Genomic DNA, 21,590 nt, shown 5'->3' on the forward strand with positions numbered 1-21,590 from the left:
GAGTGTCACTAAAATGCCATAAAGCACTTTTGCACCGTTGGGGGGGGGGGAGATAGGCTGGTGCACGGACATGTGCGAGCCTTCCCAAACCAATGTGAGCACCAGGGCCTGGTAAGTTTTTGTTGGTTGAGTTCAGCTGGCACAGGAGTCAGGGGGGCATGATGAGGGTGGGAAAAAGGCAGGGGGAGGGGCAGGCAGTGGGTGTTTCCAGGGGCAGGTGGGGAGTGGGAGGCAGGGCCATGATCTGGCTCTTATGCCGGATGATAGCCCCATTCCTGGGCGGCCCAGGACAGTCCTGGGCTGCTTGAATTTGCGCCACCAATTTTGGTGGCGCAGATCTGAGTAGACCCATTGGGGCTACTGCAGCTCTCCCAGGGGTAAGGAGAAAAGTTTCCCCTTGGCTTGAGCCAAGCCTCAGACAGCCTGAAACTTGCGCTGGACACAGGATCATGGTACCAGGATCCAGCACTTAGGTTGGACCCTAACCCCCCTCCGGAGCAGCCCGGCCTTACTGCTTAGATCTGCACCACCAATTTCAGTAACTCCACTGCGGCAGCTGCAGATCTAAGTAACCCCTTTGGGGCAGCTGCAGCACAACACAAGGTGAGGGGAATTAATCCCCCATACTCTGAGTTGTGCGGCAGCCAGCCCCAGCTCTCCACTGGATACAGGGCTGGGTTGCCTGTTCCAGCACAGGTTAGGATCAGGCTGCCCAGAAGTAAATATTACTTGAGTAGATGCTTCTTCCTCTTTCTGTTACTGGAAGTTCACAAAGTGTATCTCCATTCCCCTGACTCCTTGACAACCATTTATTTGCTGGGAAATTCAGAATTTTTCCACTCTGTAGATGTTGTAGTTTAACCTATGAAAGAAGCAAAAGTAAAACCTTTTGAGGTAGTTGCAGTTTCTTGCACTGTATTGTACTTCTGTTATGAGATAGAATGCAACAAATTAAAAAATTAAATAAAGTTGTCCATATTATAATTACCATAGTGTACCATACCACAGTAGTTTCCTAGAAATAGCCTTAAGTATATGTAAGCAAGTTGTTTAAGGCCTGTTTTGTATTGATAACCTCAGGAAGCAGTGTTCAAAATTTGGTTTTTAATTGGATGTAAACATGAAATGCTTTCATTTTGACATAAGATGGTTTTGCAAGAGCAAGTATGACTCCCTGCTTTAATAATTGGAACTTTGCAAGTTTATTCACACAGCTCCCCCTGCTGATTTATAGCAAGGGGAAACATTTGCTGCAATTCCCCCCCCCCCAAAAAAAACTTTCTACCTTGTGGTTTATTTCTCCAAGTGAAGCCCAAAAGCCCAAAGTATTTCTTTGAGTGAAGCCCTTGGAAATGCAAAAGTTACTCTTAGGAGCTTTCAACTCAAAAAAGTGAGGTGGAAGAATACTTTCTCTCTCTAAAAAAAAAATGGAGCTGAAGTATTTCCACCTTCCTATCCATCTTTGAGCTAAGAATAAAAGCTATTAATATTGGTGTTACTAGAATTCAAGCTCCAGTGTTGAAATTAAAAATGTCAGAATGAAACATAGACATATCTCCACAAAAGCAAGCTGTCAGAAAAGACACAGATATTTCGCTAGTTCTAAAAGAAAACCATGTAGTGCAGGGTAGCATTAATTAATTCTGACAAATCACCCAATGTTAAAATTACCCATCTCCTGATGCTGTGCCATTTTAAAAAGATCTGCTTTGCAGCTGTTGCACAGAAGAGATCCAGTTTTGTTCTTTTTATTTAAAAAGTGTTATGCTGTGGTACTAGTGCTTTAAGAATGGCTTTATCTGCCGCACAAGAGTCAAGGGTAAGAGCAACTGGACCAGAAACCATACCTTTTCCAACATCCATTCAGGTTGTTTGCTTGTCCCATCATGCCCTATTCTGATTTTGTAGATGTTTCCAATATGCTTAGTTGCAACCTGAATTGAAACAGGGGAAGACACAGACAGTATATAACAAATAGAAGTTTGGTATGTGGAGTAGGGAACTGAGTCACTACCATGAATGAAAAGTTCAATTTGACATGGGTATGTGTGTGAGTAGAGAGTATATCAAATTCCATTATTTTTCCATCAGTTGGAGTCAATTGTATGCAAGTAGGTCTCGCTTCCTAAAACTGGGAACCCTACATTTTCAAGGTTCCCAACTCTTTTTCTTAGCTGAGAGAGTTAATCACATATACAGTTGTCTCTATTGAACTCACCCCCTTCTTGGATCTGATCTGCCCTCCCCCCACCTTGTCAATGACCCATTCCACCTCCCCCGCCCCAGTCACTGCCACTACATAGGATTGCAATGAAAATGTTTCAGCGTTTTGCAGGACTTGGAATAAAGATTTCCTCCAAACTCTTGTAATGAATCAATCAATACCGCACAACTCAGAGAGACTGAAAAGATTGTGAAGAGCAAAACAGGGAAGCTTATGCTAAATTGAGGCTTCCATTCTCCATGCTAATTTAAATTACTGTCTTAAGGAAGAATTCCAGTTATCACCTTACCAGTCTGACCAGTTCCTCTCTAACTATTTATGGCACTTAAGACCAACTGGGCAGCAATTAACTGGGCAAGACAAACAGGGGGGAAAGCCAGGCCTTGTTACCTGGGTGACAGACAGAGAAATCCATATATGATACAAGAATCTAGGCAGGGGTGAGATTTATTTATTGCTGGCAGAACACCTGTGTTTTATATATGCCTTCTATACAAACAAAAATTCAACATGTGAAGATACAGTGACGAGAAAGACAGCTGAGTCTACCTGTTGGCCAGGTTTTAAAGACACCAGAGTGTCACTTACAGGCTCCTTTTTGTTGCAGTGCTTTGCAAACATCCTCTCTGACCAAAAACAATATAAATAAGCTGCATGAGGTTTAAAAAAATTATGTGATATCCTGGACCTGTACTGCCTGGCAGAGAAAGGCTAAGGAAGGAACTGTTTTACATTGATTCCGCTCTTATCTGTCAGGTAGGTTCCAGAAGGTGGCAATGGGGGTTGCCACTTGGCCCCTTAGCCATTGGTTTAGGGGGTCCTGCAAGATTCATCTTGTCTCTCATGCAGTTTAACATCTATATGAAGTTGCTGGGTGAGGTCTTCCACTACAATGTCAGTGCCAATCTTGGTTTGTAACTCATAGTTAAATCACAGTTTCTGACTTTGGGCAGGCCACAGAGCTGTGGATCCTGAAGTATAAGAGCTGAGGAGGGAAAGGTAGTGAGGGAAGAAGGCTTTCTATTTCTGTACTTGATTTAGAACAAGCTGGAAGTTGCCTGCAGCATTCAAACCCAGCAAATCTTAGGTTGTTTTAATCAATGTTTCTGAAGAAGCCAGAATGCAAGACTGAAATTCAATCCCAAACTTGATTAAAGCCTCCATCCATACCACTCCACCCACAATGCTGTTCCAATCCAGGCCCCCTCCCCACAGCTCCTGTTTAGTACAGAAATATTAAGCATATAATCCAAGAACATAAGAAAAGCTCTGCTAGATCAGGAGTAAGACCCATCTACTCCAGCATCCTGTTTCCCACAGTGAACCACCATCATATCTCATGATGTACTCCATCTTAATGCAGAGTTTGGCTCTTAGGCAATTTGAATACAGTACTTCTAAATGTTCCAAGTAACTTTTTAAGTTCCTGTAACAACAGAAGAAATGAGGTTTATCAGTAACACACCAGAAACCCATACTTAGACTAAACTCCCTATAAACCTTTCTAATGGCTGTTTGCTGGTGTTCTTCTGTTTCTTTTTAGATTGTGAGTTCTTTGGGGACAAGGAGCCATTTAGGGTGCAATCCAAACTTGTGCTAGAACAGACAGGCCAATAGGCCTGCACTGTATCCAGAGTGAGGTAGGTGCAGGCTGGGGTGCAACTCAGAGTAGGGGGATTTTATTCACACCACAGGGGGATTTAGAAACACCACAGGCAGTCTGATGGGGATACTCAGATCTGCATCTATGATTTTGTGGGTGTAAATCTTAGCAGACTGCATAATGCCAGTCGGGCCAGGGATGGGTGTTAGGATCTGGCCTGCACTGCTGCAGTTGGTCCCACATACCTCCTGGGCCTGATCAACCCCCCCCCCGGCCACCCTCCCCTGCCCAAAAATGCCCCCTTCCCACCACCATCCCGCAACCCTCTTCCATCCCCTGTGCCAGCCTGCCCAGGCCAGCACAAACTCTCCCAGTGTGGTTCCAGCACAGTGAGGCCAGTTGGCCTACTCTCCTCCCAACTAGCTGTGAACATGCTTTACAGCATGTTTGCAACACTTGGGAGCTAGCACAAGAGACTTGTGCTGGCTCAGGAGGAGGTTTGGATTGTGCTGTTAATTATTTGATTTTGAGCACAGTCCTGGGTTTGTCTACTCAGAAGCCAGTCCCATTGTTTTCAGTGGGGCTTACTCTCAGGAAAGTGTGCATAGGATTGCACCCTTTGTCTGTAAACTGCTTTGTGAACTTTTTTGTTGGAATGCGGTATATAAATACTGTTAATAATAATAATAATAATAATAATAATAATAATAATAATAATAATAATAAACTATTACAAATGATTTTGCTATCCATTTTCAATTTGGCTCACTTACACAACTGATTACGCTCAGCACAGTAACAGACTCTTAGAAAACTGCTCAGATGATCTTGCAAGAGTAAAAGAGAAAGATTAATCTATGCATAGATACCTTTGCAAACCTTCAGGGAAAGAGGCACTGCTGATAACGCCTTAACATTTTGATTGCAGACGGTTTGCCCTTACTTTGCAAAGCATCCTGTGATACTCTGAGTGCGAAAGTCACTCTTTCTAATCCAACCATGCTCCATTTATCTCAGGTGTTTTTGAAGCTAAACTACTATCATTATTTAAAATGAAAATAAATCATTTTATGCATTGTGTATTGCACTACAAGAAGAGGTTCTCAGTCACTTAAAAAGCAGATCTGCCAGATAATTTCTCAAATGATTGCTCTTCTGAGTAGAAAACTGGTGGCAAGTTCCTCTGTCATGTTTCCTTTCTTTTCCTGTTACAGTTCAATCACTCATCCCTACTTTCAATCTCAAAGAGCTTTCTTAAGTAGCTTCCCTCTTAGTTTTTCTATTAAAAATTCCCATGGTTATGCCATCCACTTATCTTATATTCTCATTCTCAAAAATGAAACTCTACATATTGTATAAAATACCACGACCATAAGGCAGGTTGTTTCACATGTCATGTTAGACCTGGTTTGGGATAAAGTGAACAAACGCCTTGTGTACTCTGTTTTTTAATCAGTTGCATCTGCTTTTGAAGAAACTGGAATTTGCTGTTGGATCTAAACTAGCAAATGGGTTTGCACAACCTCTCCAAATCAGGATTTTAAATCAGGACTGTGCAAACACCACTTTGCCAACTCAGATGTACTGGTGTGTTTTGATTTCCAAATTGTTCAGAAGGGAACACATAAGCACAGTTCTTGTTCATAAGGCCAAACTCTAGTTACATATGAGGTAGCTGAGTGTTTTGGTGTCCAAGCAAACAAGCTGCATGTGGGGAGGGACGGGTTACAACTAGATAGCCCTGGAAAGGTAAGTAAAAATATTTTAGGCCACCTGGCCATCAATATATCTCCTTGGATCTATGCTAGTTATTTTGCTAGCTTATGTCTGAGGAGAGGCAGAAGGCAAGCCTGGTCAAGAAAGGGGATAGGATTCAGTGTGCACTGTTGCCATCAAGATCCACTCCCTTTCCCTGAACCATCCCCATGCTCCCCACTCCGAACCTCCTCTAAAATGCCCATGCACTGCCCATAGCCTGCACCCAGCAGCACCTTATCTGCTCTGATGGAGACTGGATCCATTTGGAGCAGGTATAAGGAGCCACTGGCCAATTGCGTTGGCAGCTCAGATGTACATGTATGCAGCACACCATTTACACCTTCCACAAAAGCATTTATGATGGTAGAACGCAAGTTCCAATGTTGTAAATGCCCAATGGGATTAGACTTTTAGCATTCTATAGCATGAGTCTCCAAACTCTGGCTCATGGGCTAGATCCAGTGCACCAGCATAACCTGGTATACCACTTGGGCATGGTGCAGTTACATACCTACATAGCCTTACCTTTCTGCACCACAGCCTCCTAACTTTGCACTCAATCTATGCACTTGATCTATCCACTCACTTCGGGCAGCCACTTGCCCCAGGAAATTGGGGTGCAAAGCCTTCTGGAGCAACGTGCAATAGAAGGTTTCTGTAGAGATCAGGCGCAAAGATAGGGGGCTGTGGCATAGAATGTTAAGGCTTTGCCACTGCCATGCTGGTACCCAAAATTATTATCCTGGTGAACCACAGGCTGGAGTTTGGAGACTCCTGTTCTGTAGCATGTCATTTTCACACTAATCATAGATATTAAAAGATAATGAATTTATGAAAGCTCATCAAATCCTGGTTGTTTTCCTTTTGCATCTCTTTTATAGGTATAATTCATAGAGACATTGGTTATACAAGACTATACTGGCATGAACAACTTAATTGCCCAGAATCCTGATGCACAGACACTTCTTTTTGTAAAAGATCAATATCCTTGGAACACAGTTATACAAGATAGTATCTAATTTGTGTCAAGTCAATAGGCTCATATCCTAGGGAATCCATGGAGAAAAAGGAAAGGTAGGACTGCCAACATGCTGTTACCTATATTGGTACTGAATTATTCACTAGGCAAGAGGGAAATTCTGAGGCAGGTTTCAAATGCTAAGATCTCCACAATTTTCACTGTGGCCAATTATGCTATACAACATACATTAAAAGTATGTAGTTCATCCTCAACTTACATTGGTTCAACTTGCAGTAACATACATTGACAGCAGCCATCCATTGCTATCTACATTAGTATTTACAGTGGTATTTACAGCCATTTTCCACCACTGTGCCGTGGCACACTAGTGTGCCACAAATGGCCTGCAGGGGTGCTGTAGGAGTTTGGAGGTGGTTCATTTATTAGTAGGGCCATTGGGGGGATGTCAGCCCCCCACCAACAGCATGGCGTGCCTTGTCAATTGTCAAAAAACTGGTGGTGTGCCTTGACAATTTTAGTATCTTGTCAGTGTGCTGTGAGATGAAAAAGGTTGAAAATCACTGGGTTAGATCCACACTTGTGTCTGATAGCAACCCAACCTTTACACTTTTGGCATGACAGTAATTTATCACGTATGTGCACCGTGAAACATACACTGCCCAATTCTTTTTCTTACAGTAACAACAAAATGATTTTGCAAGCGATTCCTACACTTGATTCAGGAAATTTACAATGAGGAGGGCAGCTAAACAAATTTCTTTGGATACTATTCTTCAAAACCATCAAGTCACCCCAAGTCTCCTGAAAGAAGCCCTTCTAAATTCCTCAGATGAACCTGACAACTGTGTTCCTTCTCCTTCCTTGCTGTAATCCTCTCTCCCTATTTACCAGTAAAGGGCAAATCTTATGTATTATCTTATGATCTTAAGAAGATCGTATGAATAACTTTTTGAACTGACACTACTGTATTATTAAATTTTATATGTATTTGGTAGTTGATGGGCAGCTCAATCCTAAGCAGGCTACTGCCCCACGGTGCAGTGGGCCCGAAACAGCTGCCACTGTATCCCACAGGGCTAAGAAGGTAGTCGGAGGTCTTCTCAAGGTAAGGAAACATTGGTTCCCTTACCCCGCGTTGGGCCCAGGCAGCCCCTATGTGTCTACTTAGATCTGAACCAGTTATTGAGCTAGCGCAGAACTCAGGAAACCCATGTAAGGCCCTGAGGCTCAGGAGGGGAGACAGGATGTGGCAGCAGGACTCATCTGCTGCCCCAAACCCCTTCTGGGCCTGAACCTGCTCCCAAGGCTGCTGTCCCCCCACCCAGTCACACCTCCTCCTCACCCCCATTCTTCCCTCTCCCCGCTGACCGGTGGTTTACTTACTTCAGTCAGCAGGCGCAGCTTCAGCACCAACAGTGACCTGCCAGGCCTCACTGGTGGCAGCACTGCCCTTTGCATGGAGGCAGTGTGCTTTATGACACATTTGTGACTGCACGCGTGCCCGTTCGGCCAGCGCTCCCAGTTTAGGCAAAAGTATATTTAATTATTTGCAACTGACAATATCTGTATATTGCTACTCAAAGTATTATTTAACATTAGCAATGTGTACATTTGGAAAAATGTGGGGGCCGGGGAAATGTTTGCTTTTGGTCCCTCACTCCAGGGATGACTGCAACTTTATTTGGCACATGTTTGGCACATTGCTGTCCTAATCATTTTTCTAATCATGAGCAGCAGATTTCCATGCAAAATCTGGTCACTAATTTTAATTTTGGCAGGTTCCGGCCCTTCAAGACCCAGTAGGACCTTCCACTGGATGAGTCAGTTCCCAAGTGCCTCCCAACCCATGCAGCTTCCTTCTCCCATCAGTGTAGCAGCAAAAGAAAAGGAGCGAAGGAGGCAGAGCTGCTAAAAAATCATTATGCTCTGCTTAACAAAAGTCATTTCCTTGGTTGTTGTGTTTCTAAAGCAGGGGTGCCCAAACCCTGGCCCTGGGCCACTTGTGGCCCTTGAGGCCTCTCAACGCGGCCCTCAGGGAGCCCCCAGTCTCCAATGAGCCTCTGGTCCTCTGGAGATTTGTTGGAGCCCACACTGACCCGACGCAACTGCTCTCAGCGTGAGGGCGACTGTTTGACCTCTCGCATGAGCTGTGGGATGAGAGCTCCCTCCACTGCTTGTTGTTTCACGTCTGTGATGCAGTAGCGGCAGCAAATGAAAGGCCAGCCTTGCTTTGTGCAAGGCCTTTTATAGGCCTTGAGCTATTGCAAGACCTTCATTCATTCATATAAGTTCATCTTTAATATATTCATTTATGTAAATTTATGTAAATTTTAAATGTGAATTAATTTTTTTTCCCCCGGCCCCTGACACAGTGTCAGTGAGACGATGTGGCCCTCCTGCCAAAAACTTTGGACACCCCTGTTCTAAAGCCTTCTATTCCCATCCCTTATATGGCCAATATAGGCCCAGTTCAAATGTTACCATTACAGTGCTGGAGCTGTACACTTTGGTCATTGTCATGAGAATAGTGTAACCTACACTTCACAAGGTTCCTGGCATAATTCATCTGTAATGGCAAATGATACATCAGCCCAATCACAAGATCTGATGACAACAGCAGGCATCTTAAGGTATCAAACTCTGTTAAGAACACATGTAGAAGTTCTAATGCCTTGCTAATAATATTCTCAGCAGAACAGAGTCTGTTCAGACTAAAATCCAACTGCAAGCTCTCACTGCTGTGAATGCAGGGTCCAAAATGAAGTGGACCCTGTAATTGCAATATGTAAGCTGCTGCACTCTATTAGAAATACTGTGTATAAAATATACAGGTGCAGCCTGTATATTTATATTTTATATTTAAAATATACAGGTGCAGCCTGTATATTTATCCAGGTGCAGCCTGTATATTTATATTTTATATTTAATGGATAATAAATATAAAATATATACCATGTATACCCTCCATTACCCTCCTACATATACCTCCATACATATACCCTCCATATATCTCCATTACCCTCCTACAGGTGCAGCCTGTATATTTACATTTTATATTTAAAATATACAGGTGCAGCCTGTATATTTATCCACGGATTTTTTTATCTGAGGATTTGTCTTAACAAGAATGGGGTGGGGTACTGAATGTAACACACACCCTTGCCTCCTTTGCCCTGTGCTGGCGTCTCACTCCGTTTCCAGGCAGCCCAAAACACTGCAAAAAGGCTCCGCCTCGCCCAGGCAGGGAATAACCCTGGAGCCCTGGAAGTGATTCCTCTTGCAAACGAACAGTAACATTCCTGGAGCCCCTGAGCCAGCTGAGGCTGAAGAGGGGATGGGGGGGCAAGAACCTTGGTAGCCAGAACACGTGCAGCGAGGTGGAGGGGGAGCTCTCTCTCACTCACTCACTCACACACACACACAGGGGCAGGTGCCGGTGCCGAAGCAACAGAGGGGATTGCTTTAAAAGAGAAGAGGGGATTCTTTAAAGAACCCAGGGAGTGTTTGCCAAATTCCACCCTCCCATGGTGCAGGCTATCACAAAGCCTTCGCACCAAGCAAAGCATGCGATTTACAGCCCAATCCTCTCCACACTTTCCTGGGAGTAAGCCCCATTGACTGGAATGGGGCTTACTTTGGAGTAGAAATGCATAGGGCTGGATGCTTAAAAGATCAGCATCCCACCTGTGAAAGAAGCTGGGCAGCTGGCAACAGGGAGTGCTCAGGAGAGGGAGGCAGGAGGGGGAGGAGAGGAGATTGCTTTAAAAAACCCAGGGAGTGTTTGCTGAATTCCCCCCCCCCCCATGATGCAGGTTCTTGGGAAGTCTTGGAAAGACAGGTGAGGGTGACTACAAGTCCCAGAATGCTCCAGGGCAGAGGAGTTTCCATGATGGGAGGGTTGCAGGAGCAGCGGCAGCGAGGAGGAGGAGAACCTGCAGTGCTGTTGGGAGGCCGCCTTGGACACAGAGGCTTCCCAAGCAAACTCACCATTCCAACTGTGAAAGAAGCAAGACAGCTGACAACAGGAGGGCTGAGTGGGGAGGGGAGGGGAGGGGAGGGGAGGGAACTGAGAACAGCTGTCTTAGTTTCCTTCCAACCGGGAGTGTCAGGCTGCAGCCTATTTACTCTATGGACTCAGCACAACACGTTTTTTGTTAATTGTGCCGAGTCATGGAACAGAACTAACGCGGATAAATAGGCTCTACCTGTAAACTTCATAGAACTAAGCTTTTTATCTTACACTTGTTGGAAAGCAGCCACGTTCTCACTCTTCACAGACCCAGCCATTAATTACCATTTTATTGCAATGCTCACAAAAGTATAAACAAGATGATATTTTAGCACCAAAAATCCTGCGTAAGTGATATATACCTTTCATTAGACAAGGCTTGTGCTTCCCTTTCATTACCTCTGATTTGTACAGAGGCATATTGTTTTAAGAGTAGTTTCCAACCAACCAACTATAACTAATTGTCTTTAAAAAAAAATTTGCTTTTCCAGTTGCCCCTGTTCTTGTAGCTATAACTGAAAAGAGTATTCCCTTTCCCATTTGTCATATACACTTAGATAATTTAATGCTGGATTTGGGGACATTAGACTGATTTATTCAAGGCAGTAAACAGAGGGGGAGTCATTGTTTACCTACCACAGGAGAAAATGATCTTTTGAAAAAAGTATGCAGTAAAACAATATTCTTAGCTTTCATGAGCTACCTGAAATGCATCCTCCATCCCGGGTAGAAACAGCTGTTCTTTGTTGTCCTTTTCAAGAGTTATTGGCCCAGCAATCCCTTTGTCTCCATATATCCAGAGAGTGACTTTCGCTTGAGTTCCTGTATTTCCCGTCAGCACTGATACTTTCCATTTATCATCTGATGGAACAGGAGATTCACCAACTTGGATAGTTCTCACTTCCTCTGTGAAGTACAGAATTCCAACGGGTGAGCAGAATCACCAAGAATCTCAAGGCCTCTTTCAGAGAACATAAGGACAATGAGAGAATGAGAATTTTAAAAGTACAGTACTTTTGTCTCAGTCACAGTGTCCTGGTCATCTGACATAATTAGTTATCAAAACTCAGAAAAGGATGGCAAGACCAATGCAGGCACCACAACAGAGCAACTGTCACATGTGGTAAGTCAGTGGTTCCCCAGCCTTTTAGCAATGGGACCCACCTAAAAAAAAGTTTCACTTTTACCAGCTGCTCAAGCTATAATGGTGTTTGGGCAGCAGACCTCCCTCCCAAATAGCTGGTTGTTTAACACTTGATGCTCATCTACCCTGGCAGTTTCACAAACCATCAAAAATTGGGTTGTGAACCACTGGCGACCAATGGTTTTGGAACCACTGTGACAAGTCATTCATTCACGATAACTCACCACCTGGACTGTATATGATGGACATCATCTTCACAGAAAGCTGAACAAAGGGAGTCTAGTGGCGTACCAATGTACACAGAGTGCATAATTTATTTGTGGAACCCCCTGTTATGGGACGTGGGGATGGCCACTGCTTAAATGTTTTAAAAGGAAATTAGAGAAATTAATGGAGAACTATCACTGACTGTGAGTCAGTGCAATGGTCCAATGATCCATTTTCAGAAGCAGTGCACCACTGCAAACCAGTTGCTAGGGAGTCATAAGCAAGAGAGGGCTATTGTTGCATTCACACCCTGCTTATGCGGCTTCCCAGAGGCATCTGGTTGGCAGTTTTGGGAAGAGAAGGATAGACTTGATGGACTTTTTGTCTCATACATCAGGAATCTTCTTAATCATGGAGAAAATAATTATCTATACTACAACCTGGTGGTGCATCAGATATTAATAGATAACATGTGGAATTAAAATATGTAACTGTTTAGTTTCTGATGTGAATTTACCTCATCTACAGCTACTGTTTTCTTTGGCCATTTGAGAGGGAGCCATTTGAGAGCTATTGCTGCCCCAATGTACAAAGCAGAAACATGCAGTGAGATTCAGGACAGGGGAGGCAATACACATTCACTCTCCCCCTACTCTTAACATGGAGCTACCTCCATGTTAAGCTCAGTGTCGGCAACACACATACTCCCCCCTCCCCGAAATAATTTAATAAAGCTCTGTCTCTGAAACACACTCTCTCCCCACCAAAAATAAATAAATCTCAGTCTCTGGAATGCACACTCTCCCCCCCCCCCCCAGGAAAAAATAACTAAAGCTCAGTCTCTCTCTCTCTCCCCCCCCCCCACTCCCTCAATATTTTTTTTATTTTAATTCACCTCTTCTTTCCCCACCTGTAGCAGAGCTCAGTACAGGGCTCGTGAAGCAACTAGAAAATGGCCATTCCTGGTGCTTTGGAGAGCCAGCCCACCAAGGAAGCTTCCTGCTTTTTATCATTGTGTATTTTTTTTTAACAGAAGCAACTCTTCCAGATGTCTCCCCAGAGCTTTTTGATTCAGGCACCCTGTTATTTTTTCATTGTCTAGACAGCTTCCCTGCTTATTTTTTTATTGGAAGACACCCATGATTCCAGCTTAACCTGCTGGAGGCAAGTCTTCCTGCTGCCTCCCCAGAGACTGATGACAAAGCGCTGTCTTTTTTTTTATTACTGGGCAAATGGGGGTAGGTGTCCATGGTTGCACAGGCATCCCTGTCTATTTTGTCCCTTGCAAGCTACCCTCATTGTTGAGCTGACTGGCAGCTCTTCTTGTTCATGTTTGTTTGTGTGTGTGGTTTTAAAGGGGCTGTGTGCAGCAGCAAAGAGAAGCAGCTTGGGAAAGACAAAAGGTACTTGTTTTTCTTAACTTGATGGGTTCTTTTTTATTTTTACTTGCTGGGTCAGGTGAGGGGCTCTGCCTACCCTGTCTACCTTGACCGCACATCCCTGGGACAGAGATGTATATCCAACTGCACAGCACTTCAGAGCGAACATGCCATAGAAAAGCAACTTTGGCCTGTGTTATCACAGATGCATTACATAATAGGAAGTGTACATCTATCAGCTGTAGGAATGGAAGCCGCCCCTATCTACTGATAAAACCATGTTGTAAATATTATAAGTGGATATCTGAAACTGTTAGGTTTAAGTCTACTTGAGAGTCATGTATCAAGAAACCTGATAACTAAGACTTAGCATCTGAAAATCTGAACATTAGACAGTCAAACAGCAGAAGTGAACTGTTCTTTGTTTTAAAACCTGTGCAAGCTAATTATGGACTACTTGAATCATTTATTTCTCAAAGAATGAGGGTGTGTGTGAAATTTCTGATTCAGAATGTGGTAGTGGCAAGAGTAGCAAATGAAACTGACAACTATCTTGTGAAATGTGCTGTTACAAAGTGCGTGGGGAAGATGGAGAGCAGAAACTCAAAAAGTGTTTGCAGACCTCATGTGTGATCGCATTTCCACCTTTAGTATCAACACTTGCCTACTTCCACAGAAAAGTGGGAATGTGTAAGAACCATTTAACATTTAGGGTGTGGAAAATCTAGTAGTATGTTGACTGCTCCTGCAGCATCTAAATTACTTCAGAATACATTTTGAATCCAACAAAAGCATAATAATTTGTTTCATCTGAAGCATATAAAGCACCTCATAGCTTTCAGTCTATTTTCTTCCATCAGGAGAGCATAGAAAAACATTAAGAGAAAATCTAAAATGCACTCTGGTCTTGTTCATATGTTTCTTTTCGATGTGATAAAGTCACCAATAGGACACTTACTACATCAATTTGGTGTGTGGAGTGCATTTAAATGCACTTTCTCCTAATGAGAGACAGTATTCAGCACACCAAGCCAATATTATACAGAGAATTACTTAGCTTTCATATTGCTAACCAATGAAAAGGTTGATGCATATCTCTATTCCCTTTTGTTTCTATGTCTCAGGAAGGTTTTAAGGTCAAAGCACACATAGTCCCAGGTAATTCACCATAACCCCACTTTGTCTCTGACACTGGGATAGCAAATGGGTCAGATCCATTTATGGATAAATGTGGCATGAGACCCCAGTCTAAACTTTAGGCAAAACATTGGTCAAAGATAGGAAAAACTAGCCTAAAAAGAAATAATATCAACAATAATAAATATATTTGCATCTTAACTTATTATTATCTATAGTTACACAAGACTTTTACTCAATATAGCCACCAAAAATATATTGCCCACTGAAGAGGTTATATCAACTAGAAAAGATTACATACACTGAGATACCACCATCCCCACTGTAAATTCCTCAGTTTGCTACCAACCAATGTAACTAGTGTATGTGGTTACTGGTGAATGCCAAGTTGACATATGTCAAACTGCCAAACCCTCATGACCACATGGGTCACTATTTTCTGTATTAACTGCAGTTTTCAGACAATCTTCAAGGGCAGCCCCATATAGAATGCATTACAGTAATTAAGTCCTTGATGGCATAACTGGACCACATAGCTGATCAAATCTGACACGGCAATAGTTGGTGCACTAACCTAAGCTGGGCTAATACCCCCTTGGCCACCAATGACTTCTGATTATCCAGGAGCAATGATGGACCCAGGGGGACCACACAATTGTAAACCTGCTCCTACACAGACAGTTGACAACCTTCAGTTTTGAAAGACTATGGTATCGCGCTCTGCATGGTTATTCTGGAACAGCGTCTATTGTGGCTGAAAAGGCCAATTCGGGAGTGACAAACCCTTCCACACTGGGAGCAAATGCAGTCTGTCCCTGGTCTGCCTCCCTGGCTATGGGCCTTCCTTCTTTGCCTCTTTGCCTCAGTCTGTTGGCCAAGTGTCTCTTCAAACTAGGAAAGGCCACACTGCACAGCCTGCCTGCAAGCAGGATGCTTAGAGGCCAAGGTTTCCCATCTGCTGAAGTCCATTCCTAAGGCCTTCAGATCCCTCTTGCAGATATCCTTGTAGTGCAGCTGTGGTCTACCTGTAGGGCGCTTTCCCTGCACAAGTTCTCCATAGAGGAGTTCCTTTGGGATCCGGCCATCGCCCATTCTCACAACATGAACAAGCCAGCGCAGGCGTCTCTGTTTCAGCAGTGAATACATGCTAGGGATTCCAGCTCATTCCAAGACTGTGTTGTTTGGAACTTTGTCCTGCCAGGCGATGCCGAGGATGGCAGCGCATGTGGAAAGTGTTCAGTTTCCTCTCCTGTTGTGAGCTAAGAGTCCATGACTCGCTGCAGTACAGAAGCGTACTCAAGACGCAAGCACTGTAGACCTGGATCTTGGCATGTTCTGTCAGCTTCTTGTTGGACCAGACTCTCTTTGTGAGTCTGGAAAATGTGGTAGCTGCTTTGCCGATGTGTTTGTTTAGCTCAGTATCGAGAGAAAGAGTGTCAGAGATCGTTGAGCCAAGGTACACAAAGTCATGGACAACCTCCAGTTCATATGCAGAGATTGTAATGCAGGGAGGTGAGTCCACATCCTGAACCATGACCTGTGTTTTCTTCAGGCTGACTGTCAGTCCAAAGTCTTGGCAGGCCTTGCTAAAACAATCCATGAGCTGCTGGAGATCTTTGGCAGAGTGGGCGGTGACAGCTGCATCGTTGGCAAAGAGGAAGTCACGCAGACATTTCTGCTGGACTTTGGACTTTGCTCTCAGTCTGGAGAGGTTGAAGAGCTTTCCATCTGATCTGGTCCGGAGATAGATGCCTTCTGTTGCAGTTCCAAAGGCCTGCTTCAGCAGGACAGCGAAGAAAATCCCAAACAAGGTTGGTGCAAGAACACAGCTCTGCTTCACTCCGCTTCGGATGTCAAAGCGGTCTGATGTGGAGCCATCAAAGACAACAGTGCCCTTCATGTCCTTGTGGAAAGACCTGATGATGCTGAGGAGCCTGGGTGGACATCCAATCTTGGGGAGAATCTTGAAGAGGCCATCCCTGCTGACCAGGTCGAAAGCCTTTGTGAGATCTATGAAGGCTATAAAGAGCGGCTGTCATTGTTCCCTGCATTTCTCCTGCAGTTGTCTAAGGGAGAATACCATATCAGTGGTGAACCTGTTGGCTCAGAATTCACACTGCGATTCTGGATAGACACTCTCTGCAAGTACCTGGAGCCTCTTTAGTGCAACTCGGGCAAACAGCTTCCCTACAACGCTAAGGAGAGAGATGCCGCGGCAGTTATTGCAGTCACCCCTGTTGCCTTTGTTCTTGTACAGCGTGATGATGTTTGCATCCCTCATGTCCAGTGGTACTCCACCTTCTCTCCAGCAGAGACAGAGGATTTCATGCAGCTCAGTGGCAATAATCTCTTTGCAGCACTTTAGGACTTCAGCAGGGATGCTGTCTTTCCCAGAGGCAAGGGCCACATTAAGTTCTGCTAGGGCTGGTTCATTGTCAAGCTCCTCCAACACAGGCAGGCACTCAATGTTGTTCAGTGCTTCTTCGGTGACTACATTTTCTCTGGAATACAGCTCAGAGTAGTGCTGCACCCAGCATTCCATCTGCTGTGCCTGATCCTGGATGACTGCCGTGTAAATAAATACACAGACAGTACAATCTCTGTTTTAGGCTATATTTAATTTCAGTGGATTAGGCCTCATTCAATGCCTATAACCATCAGACAATATTCTAAGACGTTCACAGCCTCCCTAGCATTACATTGCATGAAGAGAGAGATTGTGTCAGACTCATATTGGATAAATACTATGGGGGACAATATAGATTCCTGTTGCACCCTGTAAGCAAAAGACCAGGGTGCCAAACAAGAGTCCCCCAATACGACCTTCTGGAATCATTGGAACCACTGAAAAACATTACCTCCAACTACCAACTGACCCAGAAGGATGCCATGGTCAATGGTGTGGAATGCTACTGAGAGATCCAGAAGGAATTAAAGGAATTAGTCTTTGATGGCTCCACATCAGACCCCTTTGACATCCAAAGCAGAGTAAGTAGATAGTCTTACATTCCTTGGGATTCTGTTCACATCTTCAGCTTGTACAAGAGAAGAAAAATCCATAACACTAGGACCAACAAATGCAGAGGAAATATTGACTGGAACTGTTAACATGGCATCCAAGCTGTGACAGATGCAAGCAATTTTATCTGTAAAGGACCTAGCAAATTGGTCGCACTGAGATACTGAATTGTTCTCTTCCCCAGCATGGGGAGCCAGATGAAGCAAGCCTTTCTACAATCCAAAACAACTCAGTTGGATAGTTCTCTGTAGATGCAATGGTAGCAAAGAAAAGTAGGTTTCTTCACTGCCATCACCACCATAGAATAGGACCTAAGATGGGCTCTAACCATGGTCGACTGGACTCATCACTTGTTTTCCACCACAGTTGGTCTAGGTGTCTGCCCTGCTGTTTCTTTACAAGCAACTCCCTAGAAAACCAGAGAGCCACTCTTGCTCTGAAGCAGGGGTGTCCAAACTTTCTGGCAGGAGGGCCACATCATCTCTCTGACACTGTGTGGAGGGCCGGGGGGAAAAAGACTTAATTTACATTTCAAATTTAAATAAATTTACATAAATGAATACATTAAAGATGGAACTTATATATATGAATGAAGGTCTTGCAATAGCTCAAGGCCTCTAAAAGGCCTTGCAAGGGTGGCCTTTCCTTTGCTGCTGCATCACAGATGTGAAACAGCAAGCAGTGGAGGGAGCCCTCATCCCACAGCTCACATGACAGGTCAAACAGTCGCCCTCAAGTTGAGAGCAGTCGCATGGGGCCAGCATGGGCTCCCGCAAGTCTCTGGAGGGCCAGAGGCTTACTGGAAACTGGGGGCTCCCTGCGGGCCAGATTGGGAGTCCCTGAGGGCTGCAAGTGGCCCCCAGGCCTGGGTTTGGGCAGCCCTGCTCTACATCAAGGCAGATGTCACTCAGGAGCAATCACATCCTCTGCCCCAGCCATTTCCTGTTCCAAAGGTATACTAGAGCTATAGATGAATCACCATTTCCAGCAGCAGGAAATTCCCCCAGAGCCATCAGTAATCCATCAAGATCAATAAGCCTCTGAGGGCAGACCATACAAATCACTTTCCCATTCCTGCAGAGATAAGGAACCATAACACAGGCCTACAAAACTGATGGTCAGAAAGGTTTTCCCCAAACTTTATGGTGGTTTGATATGAATTTGGGGTGCCAATTCCAAAAATGGCATCAGTTTTGCCCTATCATGTCTAGTTTTGGGGATATAGTATAGCCTCATTAGTGAATGGTTCAAGCAGCTTCCTCATGAGGAAGCCATAGTGTAGGCTTTCTCATGAGGAAGCTGTTTGAACCATTCACTAAAGAGGCTATACCATGTCTCCAAAACTAGACGTGATAGGGCAAAACGGATGCCATTTTTGGAATCGACATCCCAAATATACCTAGGAATTGGTATAACATTTAAGGAAGCAAAATGTGTGTTGTCCTGTGTAATCAGCCTAAAGCCCTAAGATATGCATCTTATGTTTCAGTGAAGAAATTGTGTAACACTAATAAACAATTACCTCATCAATTTCCAACTAACTTAGTAAAAATATTTTTAACATTTAGTTTAAAATCTCACTGAAATTTCTAGAGTATTATGCGCACCAACATCTCATCTTTATCTTCAACATGAAGGGAAATACGACATTCTTAAGAGCAATAAATTAAAAAGCACATCCATTGTGCAACCTAAGGCAGCACCAACATTGGGTGGCTAAGTGCAAGTGCTCTCTCTGTTTTTATATTTTAGGGACATACAGCTTGCACACCACCAGTGAAAAGTACCCGTCTGAAAAGTACTGATTGGCATGAGATTTAGGATGGACGCCTAGCCTAGACGCCTTTAAAAGGGGATTGGACGAGTTTCTGGAGGAAAAATCCATTATGGGGTACAAGCCATGATGTGTATGCGCAACCTCCTGATTTTAGGAATGGGTTAAGTCAGAATGCCAGATGTAGGGGAGGGCACCAGGATGAGGTCTCTTGTTATCTGGTGTGCTCCCTGGGGCATTTGGTGGGCCGCTGTGAGATACAGGAAGCTGGACTAGATGGGCCTATGGCCTGATCCAGTGGGGCTGTTCTTATGTTCTTATGTTCTTATGGACAGAAGGAGGAACTTCATACTGCACATAATTAATCTAACGCAGTGGTTCTCAAACATTTAGCACTGGGACCCACTTTTTAGAATGAGAATCTGTCAGGACCCACCGGAAGTGATGTCATGACCAGAAGTGACATCATCAAGCAGGAAAATTTTTAATCCTAGGTTGCAATCCTACCCACACTTACCCAGGAATAAGTCCCGTTTACTATCATTGTTAAAAGAATATACATAGTAGTTTGTTAAAAGTACAGGTCTGTAACATTTCCCCAAATACAGTCACATACCATGGTAGCGTCAAGTCTAATATATTAAAAATAAAATATTGAAATGAATGGGGACCCACCTGAAATTGGCTTGCAACCCACCTAGTGGGTCCCAACTCACAGTTTGAGAAACACTGATTTGGAATTTGGTATCATGAGATGCGGTGAGCTAGCTTAGATATCAAGAGACTAGATAAATTCATAGGGAAGACGGCTATCAATCATAACAGCTATATGATACTTTAAGGTTGAGAGGTAGTATGCCTCTGAATGCTGGCTGGCAAGGAGCAATAGCAGGAGAGGGCCATGCCTTCCTTGCCTGTTAGTAGGCTTCCCAGATGGATCTGGTTGGCTTCTAAAGAAGATGCCGGCCTAAGTGGGCCTTTGTCCTGATCAATCAGCGCTCTTGCTATGTTCTTATGGCATTACCAACTGAACTGCTTTTCAATGGAGCACTATATGCATTGCAGTCCTTCAAATCTTCATGTCATGGAGACCCCATGCAGGGTTAAAATTAGATTAAAGCATGCATGTTGATGTACTTCATCAGTGTTGGATTATTACTAGTTAACCTTGTATATGAAATAAGATAATGTGTTAAAACAGACACAGATTATTCTTTTCTTCTCTTCTGGAGCTGGATGGAATGAGCACCTGGACTTACACTGCCTGGTGCATCCAGAAAGAAGTAGAAGTAGAGCATATATCCTTATTGAAGTGGAATTCATGTTATGTTAAAACTGAATATCATTAGCTACAAACCCAAAGAGGCTGAGGAATGAGGAGGAAGAGAAGTTTATGTTCTCCTTTTTGGAAGCACTGGGGCAATGGGTAATATGACAAAACTGTAGGTAATGCCTAGGCCAGCCATTTTCAATTACATTGGGCACATTGATGTGCTGTGAGTGGTTCACAGGTGTGCCACAGGAATTTAGGGGAAGGTCATTTAGTAGTAGGGCCAATGGGAAATGTAAGCACCCCACTGGCAGCATGGTGTGCTTTGTCAATTGTCAAAAACCTGATGGTGTGCCTTGACAATTTTAGTGCCTTGTCAGTGTGCCGTGAGATTAAAAAGGTTGAAAATTGCTGGCCTAGGCCCTGCCAGGATGATGAGGTCTACTCAGAAAATACAGAAACAAACAATACCCTGTGCAAGTTCTGTGCTATAAATAACACTTTATAGAAATGTAAACCAATGACATTTGTTTCCTACCGGCTAAAAATGTTCTACTCTGAAAACTGGATTTGATTGTTACCCTGGATTAGTTACACTTCAGGGAATCAAGATGCAAATCACCATGATTAAATCACACACACACAGAGGAGGAGAGAAAGAGTCTAGAGCTAAATAGATGCAGAAATAACACTGATCCTAAAATCTGACTTACTGTTGTTTCTGGTAGCAATAAACCTGGATCAGAATGAATAAACAAGATCTTATTTTGCAATCTTGTTGCTTTATATTTCTGGCTGACTATTTCTTGTTGAAATTTTTCAATGCCTTATTTCTTAGAGACAGATGCTAATCTGTTAACTAGACTTAAGATCCCACTTAAACATTTGAGCTCTTTTGTTTCCAAATCTGCTCAACTTTATCAGATTTGCATCATCAGCCTTTATATAAGTCATTGTTCTGTCTTTAAAAAAAATTGCTTTTACTGTATATACACTTGAAGCAGATAAACTCAAAAGCGTGCTCCCAACATTTCAAATATTATTATTTATTTAAAATATTTATATCCTGCATCTTTGGTCCCCA

General features: G+C 43.6%; 1 protein-coding gene across 1 annotated transcript in view; it reads right to left on the reverse strand.

The window, feature by feature from the left end:
• Window positions 1–21,590, reverse strand: part of RP1 (RP1 axonemal microtubule associated) — a 206,939-nt gene that overhangs the window by 141,265 nt on the left and 44,084 nt on the right. Inside the window, exons 17-20 of the mRNA XM_066624417.1 lie at window positions 12,235–12,249; window positions 11,280–11,480; window positions 1,848–1,934; window positions 730–862 (exon numbers count right to left, since the gene is read on the reverse strand). Of these exons, the coding sequence (XP_066480514.1) occupies window positions 730–862; window positions 1,848–1,934; window positions 11,280–11,480; window positions 12,235–12,249 (436 nt within the window). The remainder of the gene's footprint in view (window positions 1–729; window positions 863–1,847; window positions 1,935–11,279; window positions 11,481–12,234; window positions 12,250–21,590) is intronic.

This window comes from Tiliqua scincoides, chromosome 4 (genome assembly GCF_035046505.1).
Source record: "Tiliqua scincoides isolate rTilSci1 chromosome 4, rTilSci1.hap2, whole genome shotgun sequence".
Taxonomy (NCBI): domain Eukaryota; kingdom Metazoa; phylum Chordata; class Lepidosauria; order Squamata; family Scincidae; genus Tiliqua; species Tiliqua scincoides.